General features: G+C 38.1%; 4 protein-coding genes and 1 long non-coding RNA gene across 5 annotated transcripts; 3 read left to right on the top strand and 2 right to left on the bottom strand.

Moving 5' to 3' along the window:
* Nucleotides 1-732: 732 nt before the first annotated feature.
* LOC104591755 (uncharacterized) lies at nucleotides 733-1,310 on the top strand. The gene has a single exon (XM_010250752.3). The coding sequence runs from the start codon at nucleotides 883-885 to the stop codon at nucleotides 1,093-1,095; it is 213 nt and encodes a 70-aa protein (XP_010249054.1). The 5' UTR covers nucleotides 733-882; the 3' UTR covers nucleotides 1,096-1,310.
* A 3,133-nt stretch (nucleotides 1,311-4,443) lies between these two features.
* On the bottom strand, nucleotides 4,444-7,418 carry LOC104591754 (uncharacterized). Its single transcript, XM_010250751.3, has 2 exons — nucleotides 6,959-7,418; nucleotides 4,444-4,912 (listed from the first exon to the last, which is right to left on the bottom strand). Exons 1-2 carry the CDS (start codon nucleotides 7,168-7,170, stop codon nucleotides 4,669-4,671), a joined length of 456 nt encoding a protein of 151 aa, XP_010249053.2. The 5' UTR covers nucleotides 7,171-7,418; the 3' UTR covers nucleotides 4,444-4,668.
* Nucleotides 7,419-13,210: 5,792 nt separating this feature from the next.
* Nucleotides 13,211-13,987, top strand: LOC104591752 (uncharacterized). The gene has a single exon (XM_010250749.3). It carries the CDS (start codon nucleotides 13,545-13,547, stop codon nucleotides 13,752-13,754), a length of 210 nt encoding a protein of 69 aa, XP_010249051.1. The 5' UTR covers nucleotides 13,211-13,544; the 3' UTR covers nucleotides 13,755-13,987.
* Nucleotides 13,988-18,085: 4,098 nt separating this feature from the next.
* On the bottom strand, nucleotides 18,086-19,811 carry LOC148791978 (uncharacterized). The gene is made up of 2 exons (XR_016068628.1): nucleotides 19,249-19,811; nucleotides 18,086-18,412 (listed from the first exon to the last, which is right to left on the bottom strand). It is a non-coding gene; the product is annotated as an uncharacterized LOC148791978 (long non-coding RNA).
* Nucleotides 19,812-22,922: 3,111 nt separating this feature from the next.
* Nucleotides 22,923-24,226, top strand: LOC104591998 (AP2/ERF and B3 domain-containing transcription factor At1g50680-like). Its single transcript, XM_010251144.2, has one exon. It carries the CDS (start codon nucleotides 22,945-22,947, stop codon nucleotides 24,043-24,045), a length of 1,101 nt encoding a protein of 366 aa, XP_010249446.1. The 5' UTR covers nucleotides 22,923-22,944; the 3' UTR covers nucleotides 24,046-24,226.
* Nucleotides 24,227-25,765: the final 1,539 nt, after the last annotated feature.

The following is a 25,765-nucleotide window of genomic DNA, read 5'->3' as shown; positions in this document are numbered from 1 at the left end:
GTGCATTGTCAACTAGGGAGAGCCCATGCTTGATCTCATCTATGATGTCCCTGTTGTGCTTCATGGCGTAGCTTGCGTCATGGGTCAAATGCTAGCAATGAGCTCCTGCTCTGATACCAATTGTTACGGAGGTAGTCGACGAGGCCCTGTGCGGAGCCCAATTTGGTCAAATAAGTCTACGAAAGCAAATAATAACATGCAAAAACAACAAAGAAGGTACATGAATTAGTCAAAAGGCTCTTTTGTATTGCCTAAAATGGTGGCAAGCACAAGCACACAATTTAGTATCGAGGGGATTTTGTGCTTAACCTTTAAACGTTCTTAGCACATTCGACTACTTACCTCCCTTTAAAGAGTAAGTTAAGTTTTTTGGGGGAGTAACAAAAGAAAACATCAAGATTGTGAAAAATCATACTACAAAATTACAATAATGACATTGGCATTCCCCAAAACAAAAGGCCTTTGTTTAGCTGAATGTTCAAAAGGCCCTTTTGAGTCTTTTTGTTTTCTCTCTCACTCTTCTAAGTGTATATTCATGATTTCTCATGTTGAAGCAAAATTCTTTTTTTTTGGTAGAAATGTTGAAGCAAATTTACTGTCTCAGTCACGTGGCGAAAGAATGATAGAAATGGGACGGCGGGAATTGAATCTGGATGACTTGATTCCCTAACCTTGTTTACTTTTACAGATGGTCCCTACTCCCTACTCACGTATGTGTCTCCTACTCTCCTTCGTATTCAAGCTAATGGATGAAATGAAGGTATCCAACTCATCTTTAAGAGTGTGTCTGCTTCCTGGTTCCGTGGTTAACTTCTTTGGGTCTTCTCTTCTATTACTATTTCTCTTTGTCGGAGAAGGTGTAACTACAGAATACTGAAGGAGATGTCGGACTGGGGCCCAGTTTTCGTGGCGGTGGTGCTGTTCGTATTGTTATCGCCGGGGTTGCTGATTCAGGTACCAGGTCGGAACCGATTCATTGAATTCGGAAACTTACAAACCAGTGGTGTATCCATATTCGTTCACTCCATTCTCTACTTGGCTCTTATCGCCATCTTCTTGTTAGCTATTGGAATCCACGTCTACCTTGGTTCTTAAACATTCCGACAGTCGGCACACCACCCACCACACGGTGGTATTCCGTATTCGTCCCTTTCGGATCTAGGGTTTCCGAATTTGCTTTGTATTGTTGTTGTTTCATTTCTCTGTTCATTGTAATAAGCCCTAATGAGGACTGATATGTTGTTGTAAGCTACAAACGATTTAATTGATTTGGCGGAGAGTATCTCTGTGTCTATGTGTTTTTTTCCTAAGCTTAGCATACGAAACATTTTGTGGAGTTTGTGATCTCCTTTTCTTCTATCCTTTGTGGCGGCTTTTCCTTGGAAACTTTCTCTCAAAATGGGGTTTATATTGCTTCAATTTTAATTATAGGGTTTACCATTCTACAAGTTCCGAATGGGAACAAATCTACTATTTGGATGGACTCAATTCACTCATGGATGTGCCTCAATTTTGCTTCCACCTGCCTCTAGTTTAAGGTGTTGTATCAAATAACCCTGCGGTTATCCTCAATTGAGTGCGTATACATACTAATAATTTGGGGTCGTCTTCACCAGTTCTGCTCCACCATTCTATTATATAAAGGGCTAATATCCTTATCCTTATTGTTGTTGTTTGACGGAAGGTGCTAGCAGACTTGTTAGCTTCTTTTTATTGAGTATGTTCACTATGATTTCGTTTCTGATTTAGACAAAATCTATTAGCCCACTATTAAGAAGGCAGGATCGATCGTGGCGGGAAGTTCTTTGACCTTGACTGCTGAAAGGGAAGTTTGAATTGAATTATATTCCTGTTCGGTTGTTGTATTTCTGATGCTATGCTAGAATAGCTAGCTGAGAAGATGAAAATCTACGCATTTGCATTACATCTAACTTACTATTTTCAAATTAAGTAATGCTTCTCTGTAAACTGTAATTTTAATGGGGCTTTGCTTATTATGTTTTCCGTTATGTCTTTTGATTTTAGTCCTCCAAGGTAAAAAGGAATCCGGGAGCAGGATTGATAGGGTAAGAAAGCACTCAACTAAGAGGTCTAAAGAATTTGCATAAACTAAGTTATGAGTTTATTGTCTTTTGTAGTAAATTTAGAATGTCAAGATTAACCAAAATGTACTTGTGTGGTTGGTGATATTGACAAAAATCACAGTATCGGTATTTTATTTACTAGTAGCATATTGGTGCTACGAAGCTGGGTTTGTGTGTGTGTGTGTGTGTTAGGAGATCTTTTGGTTTATGCTTGTGGGGGTTATTTGTTTGAAATGGAGGCAATAGGAGGTGTGGTGTTGTTGTCTTAAAGGCTTGTAATGACCGGTTCATGTTAAGGAATGAGGATCCATGTTAAGGAATGAGGATCCACATGGAATGCAATAAATGGATCATGGTACAACTGTTGGCAGTGATTTTATAGCAGTGTATTTTTGAATTTGTATACTGTTTGATAATTTTTACATGCTTTAATCATATTCATTGTCCACGAAGTCCCGAACTTCGTTTAGTTCTGTTCTTCAACTACTCTGTTTTCTGTGCTTTATTCATTTAGTTTCTAATGCAAAGATATTGGATCTTCATATCTCTTATATGGACTGGGGTTCAGACTCAAGCATAGCCTGGAGAATGCTTCTATCTTGGAGTTTATCTTTTGGTTTTCAAGTTCCTTGTCCAAGTTAGATTTAAAATGTTTTATCAGATGCTGATCAATCTTTGGTTTGGTTATTTTGTAGAACAACAGATTAGGCTGACTTTTGTAGAATACACCAATCACACTAGGTAAGAGATTGTAGCTCTTGACTTCTTTGTGGTTTCTGTAGTTTGGTACTTGGTTTTCTCTTTCTTTAAAGATATTCATGTTCATAATGTTGGGTGAGTTCGGGGACGATATGCTGCTCATTCTCAAGCAGTTACAGATCACCTACATGCTGTTATGGAGACAATGTTTCTATCCCCATATATTATTTTCTTGTCACTATTGCAAAGAAATTGATAAATTGATATGCCATGAAGTTCTCAGGATTGCAGCTCTCTGCTGTTTCTTCTTTCCAATGATTGAACAAGTCAGAAACAATTCATGGATCTAGTGGACTGAACCTGATGGAAAACTGGTAAAAACTTGGCTTCTGGTTTTCATTGATACTTCTCTTCTCCTTGTCTCTAAATATTACTTTTGTCAGATGTCTCATTTTTTATGGTCTTGTTTACACTAGATCAAAGTGCTTACTGCTTGTCTATCAAGAAACAAGGATGACATTTAAGGTATGATAAGCTTTACTATACTGTTTGTCAATCTAGACTTGACCTGAGTGCACTGCATAGAAGCATATAAAACTTAGAACCATTATTAACCCAAATGTGCTTGGTTGAAGGCCACTGCATACAACGGTAATTGGCTCCAATGCATTTAATTTTTCATCCTCCGCTTATTGTTATGGAAAGAATTCCACAATAGTACTTTGAACCTAGTTCCATGAGCAAACAGAATATGTAGAACTTATTTGTGGTTTCATAATCATTGAAAATCCTATTAGTGAGCATATTCATTCAACCAAATGCACTTGGTGTGTTATTGATGGCTTGATGCATAAATTCCTCGCCAGCATAAAAGTAGTAGTTTATTGACTTTTGGAGAAGTTCTGCTACTAGGTTTTACTTGTTGCACTTCTACAGTCCATCTTTCTGTAGTGATAATATTTTAATTTTGGAGAAGTTCTTCTGTTTTGTTTTCTAGATGGTGATTTCTTTATACAATTTAGGGAGCTACCAAACTTTATATATATTGAGATGCAAAGTTACTTTTATGTAATTTCCTCAATTTAATTTATATTCTTATTTATGTGTACCTACCTATCTGTAACGGATTCATTATCTATGCTTTTGGTTTTATATTTAGAACAAGCATCAGCTTGTAAGATGCTTTAAGAGTAAAGTTCAGAAACTTGGGCTCTACAGAGATGTGTTGCATGAACCAAGGCTTGCAATAATCCTGTATGGTGCAATTTTATTTTATGTTTTTAACTTTTTTGGTTAGGATCAAGCTGGGGAGTGGCTGATCAATCTACCAAAAATTTCTTTTACATGGAAGAGCAGGAATCTTGGTTCTGAAGTTTTGGTCACTTCCCTAGCCAGCTTCATACTCATGGTATTGTATTTTAACATTTCCTGTTTGTCAAGAACATAGATTTTTTTTTTACTAAATAAACAAATTAATGAAAGCTTCACTTGACAAACAATGGAGAATGAATACCATCAGCGTTTAGCTAGGTTTACTGGAATATTGTCCATTAAACTCAAACTATGAGCGTCTCCCTGAGATTATCCTGCTGAATAATAATAAAAGAATCTGCATAAACTGTGAGGCCTAACAAGAACAGACTCAAACTCAAGCTTCAAATGATAATATAACAGTAAAAAACACATTACCGTATTTCTATTTATTGTAGAAACGTGTAATAGTGACTGATTGTAACAAAATATGTGAAAGTAAGAGGACAGAGAAGTACCAATTACGGGGGGGAAAGCCCAAGACTTTGCTTGAGGCTGTGAATAGTGGAGGAAGAAGAATACAACCTGGAAACTCTCTCATGGTCTGATTATAATTAAAACACTTGAGACTTGGCTAAACATAGAGGTGGACATGTAGAATAACAAGGAACAACATGAGAAGCAGGCCATAGAGCGTGGCATGAACCAAGATGGAGACCAGGCTCGTCTTCATGTTCATGAAATCAATGGGTCGTTGCTTTCCTGGCATCTGAAAGATTACTCCTGGCGTGAGAAATGCAAATAGAGCCATGGCTATAATTGGAGCAGCCCAATCTTTCATTGTAGTCTCGTATACGCCAGGGAACCAGCTTTTGCTCCTGTTAAATTTACTAAAGGGGAGGAATAAGGTTTCGATCAACGAGCATCACTAGTGGGATTCTGAATGGAAGCCTTCTATGTGGCAAAGGCACCAAAAATAATAATGACAACAATATAATATAACATATTAATGATGAAGGCAAAAAGAAAAAAGAGGGAAAGGTAAAGATGCTTCATGCCATGCTTATCCCAATTAAAGGGGCTTTGGATGCCAAATTCTGCTTGTGCTCGTATTTTTTTTAAGAGGCTGGAATCCTATAAAGAACTTAGAACAGTCTATCAACGCTTGTGACCCAACTGAGAATTATGACAAAACCCACGTTTTAATGATCACCTTATCTCCTATCTATTGGCCCCGTTTACGTTTATTCAGTAAACGTTTTGTACTTGTGTGATTTCAAAATTAAAAAATACATTTAATGAGGGCATTTATGATACATAGGCGTCATTAAGCATCACATCATCAAAATATCAATAATTGTCTACTCGTTTAAGGAATTTTCATTTTGAAGCTTCCTGATGGGGCGCCTATGTACATACATAGTGGGTCTTCTCTCCCCTCACTTGTAGTTAAAGTTTATACTTTCAAGTTTTAACGATGCTCTCAGGACTCCGGGTGATGGTGGGATGGTCTTGATTGAACCATCTATTTGATACCATGAATCACCGCTGTTGTAAGGTGCCAGCTAGCCTTTTGGTGAAGTCTCTAGCTGATTGACCATATATTAGTCTATTGTTCTCTCTCTCTCTCAAGCGCGCGCACACACAGGTGAACATGAGTACGGGCCACCCAGCTACTTAGGTTCCATTTGTCTGCAGTGCAAGTGTATGCATGAGAATGCAAATGAGATGAGTGAAAGTTCTGGTTTGGAACGGGGAGGTATGTTGTGAAAATTTTGCATCAGTTTTTGAGTGCAAAATTTGCATGTGGTTCAAATTTGCACTGTAAACAAATAGAGCAGTTATAAATTTTTACAGCCTCAAGTGCAATGCGGGCGAAACGAACCAAGAAGGCGAATACAATCAGGAGCGAGAGAGAGAGAGAGAGAGAGAGAGAACACTAACTGATGAGGTCGATTTCTTGCTTCATGTAATTAGTTATAAGCGATATCAATTGTTAATTAATTTCTTAAAAAAACCCACCACAAAAAAATAGGGTTCAGTTAGGTTAAGAAATTAACCTGATGTTGGGTTTGCAAAATCTAACACAATTTATAATAAATTGAGGCATAGGGCAAGCTGATCCAGCCCATAAGCTGATACCAAGGTAATAATAATCAAAGTAATGTCTATCATATGCATGAGTGTGGTAACAAGTGAATTCAATAATCAGGATGACGATAGGTTAGGATTAAGATTAGGATTGTGGTTTGATAAAGTTAGAACCCTAGTGTAGTTTTGAAAAAGTGCTGGTGGAACTGGGAATAGTTTTAGCTCAAGCATTGAGCTTTGAAGTCTAAACCAAAAATTGGTACCCGCAACTGTAAGGCTTCAAGATCAAGGCCTGCCATAATGGGTCCCATGCGCGCGCGCCTAAGAGTTTATTTTTGGCACCCAATTTAAGTGGTACATTACACAAAGAAATGCTAATTTATTTCTTGAAGCGGTTTTGGAAAACAGATTCGCATTTTGAGATCCAGATCCTTGGTATATGAATCTGAATCCAAGCGCTATCATCGTGATTCTCAGGAATAAAGGTTACATCTATTGTTCGTAAATTTGCAGTGAGAGTGAAATATCATATGCTATTAAGCACTAATTAAAAGTCAAAATAACAAAAAAAGAAAAAAAAAAAACATTGAAGATAAAGAAGGGTGCGTGGGAGAAAACCAAAAGGAAGGAAAGACGTAAACAAGACGTACTACACCTGAAATTCTACGAAACACAAGCTATTCCAAGTGAACTTTGCTTGCTTTGTGAAACAAAAGGGCTACAAAGTGTGTGCGATAATAAAGATCATCTAAATCTCATCGATGGGCGTTTATGTGCACGCCAATGGCAACAATCAAGATAGTAAGTACACAAAAGTAAATAATGGCGTGTACCAAGATGGAGATTCCGCTTGTGCACATGTTCCCGAACTCCACCACCCTTGCCCTTGCCGGTAGTTGAAACAGGAGCCCCGGTGATAAAAATATGAATATGACCAATGAAACAACAACCGGTCCCCAATCTGCGGCGGCCATCTCTGTCTCCCGATGGAATCAAGCATACCACAGTTTAGTTCCAAAAGTTTGAGTGCTAATAACTTAAACATAACACGGTTTTTTATGAGGGTTTGTAGTGAATAAAGAGCGAGAGCATTTTCCTTAACAGAGAAGGATAGGAGGATGCTAAATTAAACAAGAGTCAATTTTTTTTTTCTTTTCAGTCCTAATTAATTACTGCTTCCTTGCATTTTCCTAGCCATTAATAAAGGTGCTACTCACTGGTACTGGAGGAGCTCTTGCAAAAAGCTAGCAATTAAAGCAGAGATGACATTAAAAAAGGTGGAACGATGGTGGGTTTCCTGCATTGCATTGCAAGGGTGGCTTTACCCCGAATCCCGATCAAGTAATATATGATTGTGCTCATCTGCTTGTGAGGTGGGGATGAATGAATTGACTAAACAGAAGAAAAGGGGGAGGATCATCAAATCATTATCTTATTACATGCCAAATGAACGTATGCTTACTATATATATATATATATGAACCACACTGATTGTTGGATTTTCATTTCAATAAAGTAAATAAATATTATATCTTTCATGCTTTATTCCAAAGATGGTGTAGTGGGATTGATGTGTAAGTGTACTGTAAATGGGATGGTGTAGTCCTTCAACTTTAAGTGATTTTGAACATAAGCAAATCCATGTGATGCCGCCACCAAGGGGGTGAGGGGTTAAGGGAAAGGGGATGGGATACAAGCCATGTGCGAAGAGCTCATTAACAATCATCCTCATCCAATATTATTCGACTTAGATACCATCGTGCCAACATAATATCGTCTTGACAATGGCAATTCCAAGCCAATGTGCTTTTTGAATTGTTAAGGGATTAAAACCAAAGTTGAATTATTTTCTTTTTCAGTCCTAAAGATACCCATAGTCTTTTTTTTTTAATTTTTTGAGAAATTAATTCTATTATTTCTTGAAATATCTATTATTTGAGAAAATAATACCCATAATCTTTTTTTAGTCCTAATAATAGTTATTTAATTATGTAACTGATGAGGGATGATTTGGCACTCTAGTGACGTAATGACGTGGCTTCACAAAACTGTCAGATGATAATTCAACTCCATATGAGCAGATTTTGGGAGCATGACAGATACTTCGCATCCGTCGTAGACTCCTCGGCCCCACCTTGGTAGGTCAGACCGTAGATACGCGATCGACGTCAAGTCGGTGTAACCGTGTAAGAGACAACCTGCCTCCACCGACCTAATAGATCCTCAGTCCTACCTCGATAGGTTGGACTATAGATAAACCGACCGATGTCAAGTTGGCGTAAGAGGTGACCTGCCTCCGCCGACCTAGTAGAGACTTAGCTAGTGGCATGCGTGACACGATGGGCGACTTCCTCTTTGAGCGAGCTGTCGGCTTTGACTTCCCTGCGATCACGACACCATGTTGACGAAGCTAACTAATGCCCTGCCCATTTCGGGCGCAACCGGGTAAGCACTACCCGCTTACTTGGAGCCTATCTCCGGGCGTGAAACCACCTCTGAACCAAACGGGCTAGAAAATCCGGACATGCTTTGTAGAGCTCACGGCTGTTAGCCTATATAAAGGCGTCCCCTTTTTCAAAGAAGGTACATGTGATTCAACACTAATAGCTCTCTTGGTTTCAAGCTTTCCAATTCTCATAACTCATCGCTAACTTAAGCATCAGAGTGCACACCCCGGATAAAGTAACATGGACATTCTGATACTGTTGTTTTGCAGCTCAACTAGGCGACCCGTACGGTTTGACGTCCGATATGTCTATTAGCAAGGAGCACCAGATTGCACAACATCAATACCCACTTACCAACAAAAAAGATATAATTGATCACTGGCCAATAATGCCCTTGACTGTGTTTGGATGAAGAAAAGAATGAAGAAAATGCATTCTAAAAATAAATAATTACATTAGATACAGTAAAAAAGTTAACAAAAAATTATAATTTTTTTAATTTGAATATGATACCAAAAAAACTTATAATCAATCAATCGGTAGCATAATAGTGATAACAGGTCAAGTGGTTAGTCAATTGGAGTTGCTATTACTTCAATTTAGATATGGGTTCCAATTCTACACCTATGCTCCCTTTTACCACTAAAACCATCTCCATCTCTTAGAACTAGAGCATCTTACACACACACACACACGAAATGGGTGCTCTGTCAGTGCAGCAAATGGAATCCACTTGTGCGAGTAGATCTACAGTCTCACGTGATAACAATCCGAATGTGCTAATTTTGACCAGTGTTCGAGAGCCTTCTCCTCCTTTACACGCAACACCATCAAGACATCATTGAGAGCTTTCTTGTTTGTCTTTGTTTTTGTTCCCTTTGTCTCTCTCCGTCAAGACAGAGCTTTCTTCAACTTTGATGAGATAAGTTTCCACAAGCCCTAATCATAACCCCTAACATTTCTACATACATCTCTCTCTCTATTTCTTCATCTTCTTCCTCTTCCTTGTGGCAAAAACAGGAACTTTACCCATATTCTTCTTCTCCTTTACTAAGATGAAAGATTAGCTATTGCACAATCTCCTTTCTCTCAAATCAGTCTCTCTCCTCCTGCTCTCCTTCTCTTCCTCTCCCCTACTATAAAAAATCCTTCACCCCACAGTAAAGTTTTGTTTGATGTTCTCTCCCTATCTCTTTCTCGTATTGATCGAATGTTTTTTTTTTCTCTCTCTCTCATCTTGAAAGCCCTAGCAAAGCTCTATTCAATGTTTGTTTTACTGTATTTCTAGCAAATGTGTGTCGATGCATGGGTGTGGTGATTTGTTGAGAGGGAAGGACCTCTCGGTCCATAATGATCAAACACTACCTGATAGGAAATGACCTCTCCCCTGACTGCAAGGTGTAGTGTCACATTCTCTGATTTGATGGATCATAAGAATTAAAACCTTTTACAAACATTTTTCATAAAACATGTATATATACATACATACATACACACACACACACACACACACACACACACACACACACACACACACACACACACACACATATATATATATATATTGCAAAACCAAATATCAAATACAGTTGAAATCCATTGTCGACAGTTTAGGTTTCCATTAGTGAGAGTGTAAGCTCCATCGTTCACTTTGTCCGACAAAGGGCCCAATCCTATCACTATGATCACCCATTTAGATGAATTCTCAAACTTTTCCAACATATTCAGGTTTTGACCCTTGATGGATCTCATTGATTGGCATATAAACGACAATCCAATCCAACACTTATTGTAGTACCATAATCAAGTCTAGGAGTTATGTGTAATTTTCTAGTTTTGTCCATCAATCTCCAAGGTCTATGGCATAACTGAAAAATGATCCGTGTTTAATGTTTCATCCAAACACACACTGCATGTGCTTTAGGTTTAATCCTAGCAGCTGAGACAAGCTGCCCCAACTTCTTTGGCAGCACATTAGTGTCAGTCTTGGCAGGATAAACTCTCAAAGTCTATCCAGTGGCTGAGAACATTCTAAACTAACATGATTCTCATAAGTATATAGTTTAAGGGGTAATTTCATAGAAACATACCAATGTCAGTTTGAAACAATAATATACTTTTATCCATTTACAATAAATGTATGTATACATCAATCTAATTGGAGCTTAGGGCATACACTATCTAACATCCACGTGATCCATCTACTACTTCTTGCTAAGAGGAAGAGGAATAGGGTAGACAAGACATTACTATTTTGTCAAGTGTTTGGTAATACTTGTAAGGCTATAACGACTATGAGTTGCTATTTTTCATATTGCTAACATATTGTTCTTTTTTCCATTCCTTGGGTGAAGGGACTCTACTGTCATCTTAAGGATGAGGGAGAACGGAGAATACTCAAATTGGATGATGCCCACTTTCTTCATTTTCCCTCCACCAAGGTCCTCCTCTAGCAAATTTGCTTGGAACACTCAAACTAACTAATTCAAGCTGTAAAGTCCAACCTCCAAACTATTTTATATTTTTATTTATGACATCATGACTTGCTCTATTTGACCTAAATGGTTGAATTGCTGATTAATTAAGCAAAGGCAAAAGAAGTAGTTTCTTTTTGGGTTAATTTTTAAAACATTGGTTCTAGGTCATTCCTTGATTTATTCAATGGTGATGGTTCATCATGACCCAAGTGGGTTCCAAATTAGTAATCATCAGAATTATAAACCCAATATTGTGATTATTCTTAATAATAACCACCGGGGATCAATGTTTCAAGAGAGGAACAAAAGAAGATGATTGTTTGTTTCTTTTTCAATCCCAATTCCTATCCAAAATAGCCCTAGGTTGTCGTTTCAAGAGATATAAGTATAAGGGGGAAAATCTATGATGCGAAGAAGGCATGATGTCGGAAAGGTTTTGACTAATCAAAGCCCTTGTGAATTTGATAAAAAAAAACCACTTGATTGGTTACCACTTTTGTAGGACTGGTTGATTGGTTGCATATTTTCTAATGTTCTGTCTACCATTGCCAAAAATACATCATAGGGAAAAAGCTTTAACCAATCACAGCCCTCCATGAATTTTGATAAAAATCCATTTAATTGATTATCACTTTTATGATGTTAATTGATTGGTTGTAAGTTCTTCAAGTATCATGTCTTTTCGGCATCATATGTGAACCCATAGATTCTAACTGTGGTTATAGGATGCCTTGATTAGGCTTGGACTGCTTGGGAGGTTCACAACCTAGCGGCAAACTTTAGAGAGGCGGAGGTGGTGGTTATTGAAGGGGACTCAAAGCTGGTAATCTCTTGTCTTAGGAACCAGACCCATCCTCCTTGAAACCTAAGGAATATCATCAAAGATTGCCTAAAGTTGAAGGATTAGGTGGAAGGACGAATAAGCTACAGACACGTGTTCAGAGAGACGAATCAAACGACTAACTGGATTGGTAATGAAGCTCATTCTAGATTAAGTTGTTTGCATTTAGTTCTCCGAGTGGTTTAATAGCTATTTGTAAGGGAGACTTTTGGGGACGTGCTACCTCAGGCTTGTGTAGCACCAACACATCCATGTTTCTTCTATAAAATGAAAAGGGAGAATGATTGTTCAGCCTAACCTAGAATTCTAAGCCCCACATATAGATGGGATGAATTTTAACTGTAGATTGATGATGCGATACATAAGAAGCTACTGATAGAGTATGAGGGTTGTAATTTCAGATTTCTGCCGTGGAGTAAAAGTGTATTTCACAAAAAAAAAAAAAAAAAACCTCTTTGGTAGAATGTATTTTAGAAATGTCAATATGAAAAAAATCACGGGTTAAGTATGCAAAATTCTGAACCCCATATTCTACCAGTAACCCTCTGTAAATCTCATCCCATGATTTTGACATCAATGCACGATCAAGAATCATTCCATTCTCAAAAAATTGGGTAAAAATCATATGATATGGGTTACCAATCCTTACCACACGCCCTTTGTTGGCTTACGTTCTCGTACAAAGCACAAAATTCAAGGCTGAGATGCAGGAGAACTCGTTCACTTTAAAATCGGATTTTAGTAACGCTTACCGGTCATTTTACTTACGTGACGACGAGTGACGGCAATCAATTGAATGCACTCTCTTTTTACGTGACTCCAAAACGCAGACGATCCGTTCGAGAGGCCTTTTACGGTTACCAGCCTTGAATTAAGAATATCTCCGTACTTATTCTTTATTTTCTGGAAGGTATTCCCAATGTAAAATGTAAGATTGATTGCAAAAGCGGTTGAAACGGTATGAGCACGAGCGTGCCCTGACGGAAGCCGATTTCTTTGTGTAACTCGTCGCAAGACTCGCAATACACAACAATTCCCGGCCATCTGGGCTGGGCCCCACTTCCATCCCCTATTCCCAATTCCAGCGAGGCGGTCAATCATAATACATCACGTGGAATATTCCCTATTTCTGGTGGCCGTTAAAATCTTATGATCCATATCAACGGTTAGGATTGTCTCTACGAACTCGAATTGACGTGATAATGCGTTGCGGCCTGAGGGAGGTTGGAGCAGGAAAAGAAAAGCAGAAAATTTGAAGCGTGATAATGAAGTCGGAACTGAAACATCACATTCACAATCACAGGCACCACCTGTCCAAATCTCGAGACAAGCCGGTGCCGTCCTTTCGGTGGCTTCGCCTTGTGTCCAGACCCCAGAGCCCAGATGTGTCGGTAGCTTCTTCCCCTTGCGCCAATCTCCGTCGACAGGTGTCGATTCCAATGCTTTTGTCCATCTCCTTTGTCCTTTTTTGCTCAAAAACGAATAAAAAAAATTAGAAAAAGAAAAAGAAAGAGCGAACACAGTTCCTCCCTCCCTCTTCTGATCGCTACAATCGCCGATTGGGATTATTCTCCGTTTTGTGGACTGTTATTCTTGTCTTCGTAACTCTGTGTGCGCAGTAGCTGGTTCGTTCGCTTTGAGAGAGAGAGAGAGAATGGCAGATTGGGGTCCAGTGGTGATAGCAGTGGTGTTGTTCGTGCTGTTAACGCCGGGGCTGGTGTTCCAGCTGCCTGGGAGGAACAGAATAGTGGAGTTCGGCAACATGCAGACGAGTGGGGTGTCCATATTGGTCCACGCCGTCATCTATTTCGCTCTCATCACCATCTTCCTCATTGCCATCGGTGTTCATATCTATACTGGCTAATTATTAACCCTCGCTTTTCTTTTCTTGTTATTCTTTTTAGCTTCGTTCCGTTTCCCCCCCTTTTTCTCTCGGTATGTGCTCTGCTGTCTTCCTGTCGTTCTTGATTTTGAGGGACCCCTGTTGTTTATCAACTTTTGACTTGTTATTTGATCACTGCTACAACTCCACTACTTACATCAGTACGTGTTTCCTTTTTCTTTTGTTAATGGAATTGCTTTTGCTTTCTTTTTTAATTTTCATCTCGCAAATCATACTCGATTTGTGATAGAAAATGGTAGCTTTGTGGGTGTTGTGTGATTTTGTTTGATAGTGGGATTGCAACCTCGCTATAACATCTATACTTTTATTTGCCCTGTTTTCTTCAAATTTCAAGTGCTAAAGGCATTCTCAAATCTCCAATCTTTTTTATCCGCTAAATTATTGATCATATATATATATATATACTGCACATCTTTCAGTCAATTTCTGTATCGGATTTCTTGTATTTCCTCCGGTTATAATTTCCTTGGGCTGTTTTTTGGTTTGATGGAAAATGAGAGAGAAACAGAAAGTAACTTCCCTCGACTTTCTGTTTCTCTCTTATTTAGTTATTTCTCTGTGCAACCAAACACCACATTATACTAATACTGAGGGCTGCATAAATTAATGTTGATTTAGCCTATTCTAGTACTGTGCGTCTTATCTATATATCCACATTCCAGACAACATCAAATGTACGTCGGTGGCTAAGACCGCTTGATTCTCAGGAAGGAACAGGGGGGTATGGAATCAGAACTGTGGAATGGCATGGCAAATTTTCCATCTTAGGGAATGACCATTCCCCCCTATTTCCCTCTCCTCCCTCCCTTGAGAATCAGAGTCCTCTTTCACGTGATTCTAATTCCTATCGTCTGAAGTCTGAACCAAACAGGGAGAGAAGAGAATGCTGAGCGAAAACAAAAGAACAATTCAACTGATTACGATAAAAATTGGTTTTGTTTCCTCGTCCTACCAAAACCCTATCTAGGGAGGGGAAATTTCATAGCCTACGGCTACGCGTATGAGGGTATGATTAAGAAACTCACACGTACTGTAGCACCAACCGCCCTCTCTACCATCTGGTCATCATGCGAAATCCACTTGGGCTTTTCGTGAACTCTCCGCATCGGGTCGAGACCCCTGGTACACCGGGGAGTGGGGGCAATTGTTGAAGGGTAATTTGGCCCGACCTAGTAAAGAAGGGACACGTGGATGCAACATGCCAATAGGATGATAACTCAACAAGGAGAGCTTCGTTAGCAGATCGAGAGCTCGGGTGATCATTCATCTCGGAACCGAGAGCCAATTTGTCGCCCATGTACCGAGGTGACACGTGTTTGATTCTAGACGCTTCCCAATGGACTCTAAACCTCTCGGGATCGTGCCACGAAACCAAAAGCCTTATCCTCATCCTGCCCGGATCGAAAGGTAGTGATAGACTTCATTAACTAGTACATTACCTCCCTTCCGGGGTGGACGGATCCTAACCACGCGAGCCGAGGATCCCGTTGTTTCGTGAGTTCCACAGCAACTCAGTTATATAAGGACTTCAAACCCTAAGATCAATGTACGTGCGATTATTTGCTCACTAGTACATTTATCATTCAACTCTCAGCTCGCAATACTGACTTAAGTAATGGAGTGACCTCGCTGGGTTAGCCACTTCGGGTTCTCTGAGCTTCATTGTTTTGCAGATCGAACTAGCTCGCTACGTAACCAAGTTCCAGATCATCCTCTAGCTAAGAGCATTTAGATCGTGCTCCATTACTACCAAAAATAATTTTTTCATCAATCCAACAAAAAATGAATAAATCCTGTAAGACTTTTTCATCATTTTGTTTGGCTATGCATCCTATTGCACGATCGGCGATTGTTATCCAATTTTTTGGAAGTACCAAAGCGGATCTCAATACCATTTTCCTTAGTAGGTTTCCACTTGATCCAAGCCCATTTTTGTCATGTTTATGGAGTTAGGAACCTCCTGATATTTTACGGGTGGGGGAAGGTGATTTATTCGAATATTTTATTATTTTATTTCCCATATTTGCCATAGCACTAAAAGTTATATTTTCCCAAAACCAGCTAAGTTACTTATTCGGGTAAATGCAGTTTACCTAGTAAGTTTTTCTTGGTAAACACTTATCCGGATAAGTGTATTTATCCATATTCTTTTATTTCCTAAGTAAAAAAAATAACCATTTTAGCCATAAAAATCAATTATTAAATGGGGCATTTTTGTCCCATTCAAGTGTTGAAATCTTTCCCCCCCCCCCAAGTGGAAATGTTATTTACCTAAGTAGGAGATGGGTGTCACTTACCCGGATAAGTGATATCCAGAAAAATAAACCTTCCCTAGTCCCCACATTAATCTGAAAAGAGAATATGGTATTCTTGGTCAATGGTAACTAAAATCTCATTAACCAACTTTCCCCTCTCTCAAAATTCAAAAAAAGAACTCCCCAAAAGATATATTGTGAGAATGTGATCTTTTCAGTAAGTGAACAGTGTTTCATCTTCATTATGCGGGCATGTTACTCGACAATTGTACAATATTTGGAAGCATGATTCTTCTGGAGGGTAATTTTGTATACTTTGTTTTGAGTTGGGTTTGCTGCACTTTATCCTTCCTAAGTGCATGAGATAACTGTGGGCATGACGTGGTATATATGTAGGACATGTTCTTTTGCCATATGCACATTTATAGGGTATATGCAATTTACCACATAGATGTGAATAAAATAGTGTATAAAACATGGAAGGGCTAAGCTTTGGATTAGGCTGTTAACGTAGGGCCCACCTCAGACAGTCAGCAATATAATAAATTTCCAAATTCTTGGTGCAGAGTTCCATGCACAATTTGGGCAAAAAACTTTCGAAGTATACTGCACTCCACCGCATAAATTTAAAATTACAGTTCTCCATAGTCTATTAGTAGCTCCCTATAAATCTTGTATGTAAATTTGGCATCGATCCACGGTTAAGATTCATTTTACCTATATGGTGGGGGTTAAGAATTCTGAGTGGGCTGAATTGATAGAATTCTTAACTCCACTGTACAGGTGGGGTGAATCTCAACCGTATCGATGCCAAATCCACAAGGAGGATGTGATTGATTTATAGGGGGAGCTACTAATAAACTATAGGGGACTGTAATTTCAGATTTCTGCAAAAAACATTATCGGGAATGTTATATTGCCATGAGAGGGGTAAAATAGTAATTGCCTCTATATTTTTCACCAAAAAGTATAGACATAGGCATGAATGGGTGAACGTACATAAAAGCTATCAACGGACCCAAATAGCTAAAGTTATCCCCAATTTTGGAGGGCGTACATTGTATTTGCCAAAAGGTTCTGCAAGGGGGTGAAGTGTAACAACCACTAGAGAAAGGGATAGATATTTAAGCTTCTCTTGAAGTTCCTCGAGAATACTAATTAAAATTATGCACAAGTTTTCTAAAATTCATAAACAGACCTTTGTTAGTTATCCTCGTGTTTATTGGGTAAATTACAAATAGCCCATTGTATTATGGGGTCAGCGATAAAATACTCATCTGAATTTTCATTTGCATCAAAGACACTTTGATCTTTCACTTTCCCCTAAATGTTAAGTCAGATGACGGAATGTGTTAAATTTCTTAAATGTCCATCTAAATTTTTTTTTTATTTTTTAACCTTTTCTCTTAAACCCTAATTGACCAAGAAACCGTAATTTCCTCCAAACAAATCCAGCTAAAATAACAAGAATCGTTTCATTGGCATAGTTTTTTTTTTTTTTTTTTTGAATTCTTGATTCATTTCACTCACATGATGTCTTTCTTCATAGAATCTTTTTCTAAATTAACTTAAGAAACTCTAATGAAGGGGCATTTATCACAAAGTGAAGGTTCAGGGAGATATTTGTCACAAATAAAAGTTCAGGGAGATATTTGTCACTGACCCCACAGTTCATTTTAATTTACCTATTTTTTAAACCACCCTTCTTTCAACTCGTTTTGCCACCCTCCGTTAACTCAGTGAAATTTGTAAACAGTCGTCCCTTTAAGATTTTCTTTTAAATTTTAAATGAAAGCAGATCGTGCAGGCACCCGGACCCAGCCAAGGATGTTAATTTAAATGTAAATAATAATCCACTATATTCTTGCTTGAATTTAGAATATGATGAGGTGGCAAATTAAGCATTAAAGAACACAGATGACAAATCTTGAGATCAGAATATTAGCAGACGAGGGGATTCTAGGACACAAAGACAAAACAGACGAAACATTTCTCAAAAAATTAACCTTCCTCCATTCATCCATTCAACTGAAAACATTTCCAGGGTTTGATTTGAAAAGAAAAAAATTATAATCACCATGACCACCCCATCACCATTCACCAACACCGTCGAGTCGAACCCAGCATTATTTTATTTTTACCACAACGCATGCATGACCATGAGAGTGATACATATGATATAGTAGTATACTCTCTGGGCCTTGCTTTTGCGATTCAAAATCTGTGATTAATTGGGCAATATCATCAAATAATAAGTTACGTTATTGCATGCATTTGCTCAAATGCAACATGTCCACCGAAACCTACTTCAAATCTTCACCCTTCATCTACTGAACTGGCAACTTCGGCAAGGGCTACGTTGACCTGAAAAAAGATACGAAAATTAAGTACTTTTATGGATTAGTCCTGCTCCTTAAGTTGGGGAATGATCAGTCACAAGCACATGCATGCATGGATGCATCAAATATAAGCAATCATGCATGCCTGGTATAGATTACTAATGCTTCATCTTAATTAATTTGATCGATCGATGTTTGCCTCTGTCTGTGTATACATATGGTTAATTGGTGACAAAGGAAATAAAACTACCCTTTTTTTGTTTATTCGTAGTTCTCCAAAGTAGAATGCAGAGACAATATTAATGGCCTCTTTGATCAAGATTGAGATGTATGTATGATCATATTTTATTCCTACAAACTAAACAATAAGTCATAAAGCATAAAATTAAAGCTACTTCTGTTTGACAGTCATATTTATTTGAACACAAATCTCTGTTTTAATATTTGTTTTGTGTTTCCTGCAATTATCATATTGTAAAGGCCATTGTACATTGTATGGAACAATAAATATTAATTTCCAACCAAGCAAGCACGTAACATCGTGTGTTCAATTTAGATAATTCCATTATCGATATCAAAGAAAGGAAATGTAATTAATCATCAACAAAAAACAAAAAAAACAAAACTCAGATTAAAACATGCATGGCCGTGGAAAGACAACAATAAGAAATAAAGAAACCATGCATTTCCCATGAAAGTCATGGAAAATCAAGGCCTTTGATATATTGATGGGTCATTTCATCTAATTCAAGGTGGAGTTACATATCAATAAATCAAAAGGCTTTGTTTTGTTGTTTTTTATTTTTGGATATATAATTAATTAGCAAGAGAGAGAGAGAGAGAAGGAAGGATATGTGTTACCAGACAAGTCTTTCCTTGAAGGGGATGAGGTGGGAGTAGTAGGGCAGAGAATTGCTCGACCAATTCCAGATAGATTGGAGAATAACCCAATAACATTAAAAACCATAACAAAACCGAGAACCCAAGGCATTAACATAAATCCGATTAAGAAAGTCACCGAACCGCAAAGCATCAAAGCAATAGAAATCCCAAGAAACAGCGAAGCAAAACCAGCTGGTGAGACCTGTGTCGTCGTTGTCATTGGTGTCCGTGAAAACGATGGCCAAGCCCACGGTGCCATTACCGCAGAAAGTGAAGAATATGGGATCGGCAGTGGAGGAGATCGAAGGACGTTGTGGATCTGAGCACAAAGATCGTAAAAATCCCTAGACTGCTGATCTTGATCTCTCATCTTCCTATATTATGAAATATGAAAACGATTCGAAGAATGGAACGATATGATGTTAAATTAATGATCAAGAAGATATTGAAACCATGGAACCCCAAGCTTAACGAAAATTAATTAAACCAGCAGAGGCCAACAAAGGAAATGAACAAATGAAAATTACCCAACACATGCAGTTGAAATCCACATCTTATAATTACAAGCCCTCTTCCACTTGGAGCTAACAATACAGATTTCCCATGCATGCATTTACACGTTGCACCACAAATATAGAATAGTGTTCTTTCGCTTCACGTGGACGTGGGTCTCAAGTCTCAACTCAACCACGCACTATTTTTAGCTAGAGTTCCCCTTCCAGCCATGCATATGATATCTATCAATACAATAGATAGGTGCTCATTAATTGTCGACGCTTCAACTTCATTAATTCTAGATTGCATTAATATTGTAGCTTTTTTCTTGTATTGGGATGCAGATGCACGTGTGAGTTCGATCGGTGTATATTATACAGAGTATAGAGTCTTATGTTGAAAAAAAAAAATCCCCAGATGCAGCCTCATTGTATGGTTGTCCTTTGAATGTCTGATGTTGGCTTTCCTTCCTGTGAGCTACAACAACCATTGGACATAGTTCCTTCTTCTTCGGTTGGCATGCACCCAGTTGCAAGGAGTCCTCGTTCACTAGAGCAAGAAGTTGGCTCATGTCGAAATGATCCGCTTGAGTTACGTACATTAGATTATTGACATAACTAGAACCACTGCTCCACTCCCTGCAGTCAAGGAGCCGGTGAAGATATTTCATGATTCTTGAACTTTGGCATAGATCGATCTGATGGAGGTGTAGTAGTCATGCTTAGCCTTGTTCATTCCACTAGGGGAAACCTTAATTTTCCATTACTACTTCTAGCTTGTACGTAGTTACATTTGGAGAGGTCCAACTAATGGCTGTACATGAAAATGTCTAGGAGGCTAGACCCCTGCAGAATGCAGCTATGTTATAATGCAACTATTTCCAACCTTGCAATAAATACCTCATTTAATTCTACCAATCAATCCATCTAGCTCCTAATTCCAAATTTTCTAATGATATGCGCACTACCCCCTTTAACCCTACCATCTACGTAACAGATAATCTATGGTCTTAACCTAATGATCCCCATCTAGTCTATTGAAATGGCACCGCATATCTACAACAGAAGAAGCAGGGGAAAAATCCCCAGCTAATATTTCCACCATATCAAAGTTGAATATATACAATGAAAGCAGTATCTGATCACCTTTCCTTCTTGGACAATTTGATATACAAGGACTACACCATATCAAAGTACGTACTGGGGTACTAATTAATCTACATTTTACCCTTTATTTATTTCTTTTATATTTTTACATTATATATCTTTCACACATCTAATCTAATTACACAAAAGTATAGTAGAAAGAAACACTTATCTATAAATTTTTAAGGACAACAGTTATAAAAAAAATATGTATTTGCCATTAAAATTTGTAATATATTTGACCTTTGGTCGAATTTTGTTGGTGTTCAAGAAAATAGTAATGCATTACCATGCATCCGAGGAGTGGCTTATTGGTATGTTAGCTGGTTTTCTGGTTTTCTCCACCATTACCGCCGATTTGGAGAAAGGTGGGGGGGGGGTTATTATTGGTGCATGGCATAAAAAAATAGAATTGATACAATTTATGTAATATTAGAATACTTTTTAAGTTTAAGGTTTGTGTCTTCTGATGAAGTTGTTATAGGTCCTAAAATCATCACTCTTACATTCTAAACATACAATTCAGAAATTTGTTGAGAGACTCTTAAAATATCCAACTCTGTAGACTAATGGAGGAGATTCTGTATGCATGTAACAATATAACCTTGCCCATTTTCAAAAAAAATCAAACCTTGCCCACTTCACTTCAGTTTACGTAATCTAAGTATATTAATTATCTATCAAGTAAACGATTGAAGGAGCTAGCGCATTTTCTTCTCATGAATTATAACCTACATCATCTGCTTCAACATGTCTTTTCTTTACTTACCACCGTGTCTCTAGTGTGAAGAAAATAAATAAATAAATAAGCAGACCTGCTCGTTCTGCTCGTGACAGACAACGCTAGGCACATCTTCATTTTGTGCCTCTTCAGAACTCAAGTAGTGTTGAGGTTTGATCTTTGATGGCATAATCCACAAAAACTGTAATGTGTCCATTACTGTTTGTTACCTGCAGGTTCGGATATCCATTATATTCCAAAAGTTTTAAATTTATTCCAATCATACGTGCTTAATTAAATGGCGCGCCTCTTCCCTTCTACCTAAAATTGGGAAGTACAATAATTAACCTGCATCTAAATAACAGCATATATAGAAAACCAAAGAAGAAGAAAAAAAAAACAAGAAATATTACATTGTTTAGTTATCTGATCACCAAAATAAGCAGCAGGAGGAACACGGAACAGCGAGGTCAAATAGGAAAACAGAACCAGCGAAGACTTGTGTGAATTCGATCGTAGGAGGTTCCGCATATGAGGCTGGGCTTTAAAACCGTCAGATTGAATACTACCGTTACGTTGATTCGATCTGGACGGTTTTAAAGGCACCCAATTATACTGAACCTTTTTTTCGTAAATTAGTTTAGGTGTTTTGTTTTTTTCTAGCACAATTAATTAACTATTTTGCCTACCTTCAGACACCGCCACTCGGTTTGTGTAAGAAGGGAGGTGTCAACTTCGACCTAATTTGGCCTAGTTTCCAAAACTAGCCTAATTCGAATACAGAACTTCCTTTTTCATTCAATACAAGATCTCTGCTATTTATGATGATTGCCACATTCTCTCGCTAATTTGCAGCCAGAATATCGTAATCTTTCCTTCAATTTGCTCTCGTCTCAAGTCGTCCTTTGGTTGTTTCTCCTTTATAACGCCATATTGCTTCTCTCCAAGCTAAGCTTCCGTTTCATGTGAGGTTTTAAACCCTAAAGTTCACTTCTTCTCTATTCATTCAATGTAATCAGATTATCATCCTTTGCATATTACATCCTTCTTCACTTCCATCTCAACACTGTTTTATACTTTTTATCATTGGCTTGCTTTCCCATTTGGCCATTTTCAATGTAGAATTATTGAAATGAGCATTTCGAGGGTTAATTTCTTCTTTCTGCAGTTTCCTATATATAGCATCGGGTGTATCCGTACTTCTCCGTAATATTTTATTGATAGATAGAAATTATTAATGCTCAATATTTATTCTCATCTGATCATCACCTCTACTTTTCATCCAGGATCGGTGTCGAAGAACAAATCGTAAGCATGATTTCAGACACTGGAATCAGTGCACTTGCCGAAGGTTCGGATTCAAACAGCAGCAATAACCCATTCCGCCCATCCAAGCGTCGAAGACATGACGAAGATAATAATCCAACCTCTTCCGTGAGATTCAAAGGAGTCGTCTTACAGCAAAACGGGCATTGGGGAGCCCAAATATATACCAACCACCAACGGATCTGGCTTGGGACATTCAAGTCAGAGAAGGAAGCAGCAATGGCTTACGACAGTGCAGCCATCAAGTTACGAGGCGGAGACTCTCACAGGAACTTCCCATGGACGAACCTCAGTCTACTAGAACCAACCTTTCAGGAACTCCATACCACGGAATCGGTGTTGAATATGATTAAAGAAGGTACCTACCAGTCCAAGTTCGCGGAATATGTGAGGACTCGGTCATTAGGGATGGACAACGAAATCGGATTAAACCTGGTGAGGGGTCGTGTCAACAATGAAAGGGGTTTCTTGCGTCAACAACTCTTCCAAAAGGAGTTGACACCAAGCGATGTGGGGAAGCTGAACAGGCTTGTTATTCCAAAGAAATATGCCGTCAAATACTTTCCTCCGGTTCCTGAACATAGCTCCGAGGAAGAGGATGATCATGATCAGGGTGGCAGTGGGGTGGATGATGTTCAGTTGGTTTTCTACGACAAGTGGATGAAGTCGTGGAAGTTTCGATACTGCTATTGGAAAAGTAGCCAGAGCTTCGTATTTACCAGGGGTTGGAGCCGATTCGTTAAGGAAAAGAAACTCAAGGCTAAGGACATTATTACATTCTACAGGTGCGAGAGGAGGGAAGGTTGTTTCGGAGAGGAGCCTACGTTCTGCATGATTGATGTAGAGTACAATGAAAGCCAAGGCGTCGACTCTGCAGGTTTGATGGGGATGCATGTGGGCCTTCAACTTCAACTTGGTTTGTCTCTGCCACCGAATTACGAGTTTGGGTCGTCGGACAGGGAATATTGCAGCAAGTTGCCGGAGGATGACAAGACACCCACGATTTTGGAATCACCAGAACTGCCACCAGGCCCACCGCGGGAAGAGCAGAAGGATGTAATTACACTTTTCGGTGTAAGAATCAGTTAGTTGACAAGAAGATCGACCTTGGCTGTATGTAGGTGATTTAACCCCTCATTGGACTGGGCATTGCCACATTGGTATTCCCAGAGCCATGCATGCATCTCATATCATTCTCACGTCACGGAATGTAAACAAAACACCTTTCCCTCATTTGTTTTTTTCTTTCAACTTATGTCAAAGATTTGGACGTCTGCCCACCAATTACTGCTTTTTTTTTTTTTTTTTTTTCTCAATACAGTATGTTCCTAATAGATGTGGTGATTTCTACGGTATATAATTTTAAATCCCATGGTATCCTATGCTCCTCAGTTGCCCATCATAAGGGTTGTTTTAAAACATAGAGCTTGGGCTTCGGGATTCAGCTACCATAGAAAATGGTCCGAAAGAGTTGTTAAAAGGTGGTTTTTAATTTTATTTTTTGAACGGTGGGCTGGAGGTATTTTAAGGGATAGTCTAAGTGCTCATTCAACTTAATCTCATCTAATTACACAAATCCGGGTAGGCCCATTCAACTTAATCTCATCAGATTAATTGACACTTTCACCTACAATCAGCTAGACTTTGGGAATGAATTACCTTCTCTTCTTTGCTGATTGATCAACATTTATAGTAGTTTAGGCTTGAAAATGAAAATTGAGAAGAAAAATAAGAATTTCAAAATAAATTAGGATGTCTATTTTTAAGAGTTCAGGATTTTCAAGTATCACATTTGAAAGCTCAGGATCTCTCTTTACCCCGAAAATATAGGGCACCTATGTGGAAAAGTCAAATTTGAGAATGAATTCCCTTTTCTTCTTTGTTGATTAATCCACCTTTGCTATAGTTCAGGCCTAAGAAGGAAACCTGAGAAAAAAAAATATACGGTTTCCAAAATAAACCAATGTTTTATTTCTGGGAGTTCAGGGTACTAAGGCTCTGTTTGGGAAAATTGCAAATAATACAGTGCAAAACATTTTTTTTGTCATCAAACTTTAAAATAGTTATATTATTTAATGTGCAAAAGCTTGAATATAATATTTCTAAACTTTATATTTGCAATGTATGTAGTTGTTACATATTTTTATTTGCACTATTCCTAAATTGAGCCTAAGGCTGTATATGGTTGCAGTGCAATTTTATTTGTATTAGTATAAAAGCAATGGAGTGCAAATGAAAAAAAAAATGCAAATTCTCATTTAAATTTTTTGCTTTATTCTATTTCATGTCTTAATTTACTTCATATATACTACATTCAAACAAGATAAGTTAAAATTTGAAACAAAAATAGGTTAAAATTTACACTCAAATCACTTGCACTGTCATACTTTTGCATCAGTGAAAATTTATTTGTATTACAATCAAACACGGCCTAACTGTCATATTTGCAAGTTCATGATACCTATCTATCACTACCCCAAAGGATAGGTATCAATCTATAATTTAGTCCCACAATTTTTTTTTTTCATTTTTGTGTTTATATACCTTTGGTTAGTTGGAGAAATCAGTAAAAAATTGTTCTAAATAAGGGTGAAAGCAAAGAGAAGACCAAATTGAGAGTTACTTTTGATCATGGGATCTGGTGCTTATTCTAAGAATTGCAACTTTGGACGTGGAAGAAGTGTTACAATGAATCTAATGGAATTTGTTCATTTGGTCGGTAAATGTAGACGCTCATCCAATGCATCCCTAATCCCTATATTGGATACGTGTACTTAAGAATTTAACCATGACTCCATGAGGTCCAGAT

The sequence above is a fragment of the Nelumbo nucifera genome, chromosome 4 (genome assembly GCF_055504915.1).
Source record: "Nelumbo nucifera cultivar China Antique chromosome 4, China Antique-T2T, whole genome shotgun sequence".
Lineage (NCBI taxonomy): Eukaryota > Viridiplantae > Streptophyta > Magnoliopsida > Proteales > Nelumbonaceae > Nelumbo > Nelumbo nucifera.
This window is presented reverse-complemented; position numbering and strand designations above follow the sequence as displayed.

Bases quoted from the DNA above. Each gene is read 5' to 3' on its own strand.
- LOC104591752 (XM_010250749.3), top strand. From the start codon at position 13,545: ATGGCAGATTGGGGTCCAGTGGTGATAGCAGTGGTGTTGTTCGTGCTG.
- LOC104591755 (XM_010250752.3), top strand. From the start codon at position 883: ATGTCGGACTGGGGCCCAGTTTTCGTGGCGGTGGTGCTGTTCGTATTG.
- LOC104591998 (XM_010251144.2), top strand. From the start codon at position 22,945: ATGATTTCAGACACTGGAATCAGTGCACTTGCCGAAGGTTCGGATTCA.
- LOC104591754 (XM_010250751.3), bottom strand. From the start codon at position 7,170: ATGTTTAAGTTATTAGCACTCAAACTTTTGGAACTAAACTGTGGTATG. The intron at 4,913-6,958 runs GTACACGCCATT...TAAATTTAACAG, and splicing joins CAAGCGGAATCTCCATCTTG to GAGCAAAAGCTGGTTCCCTG.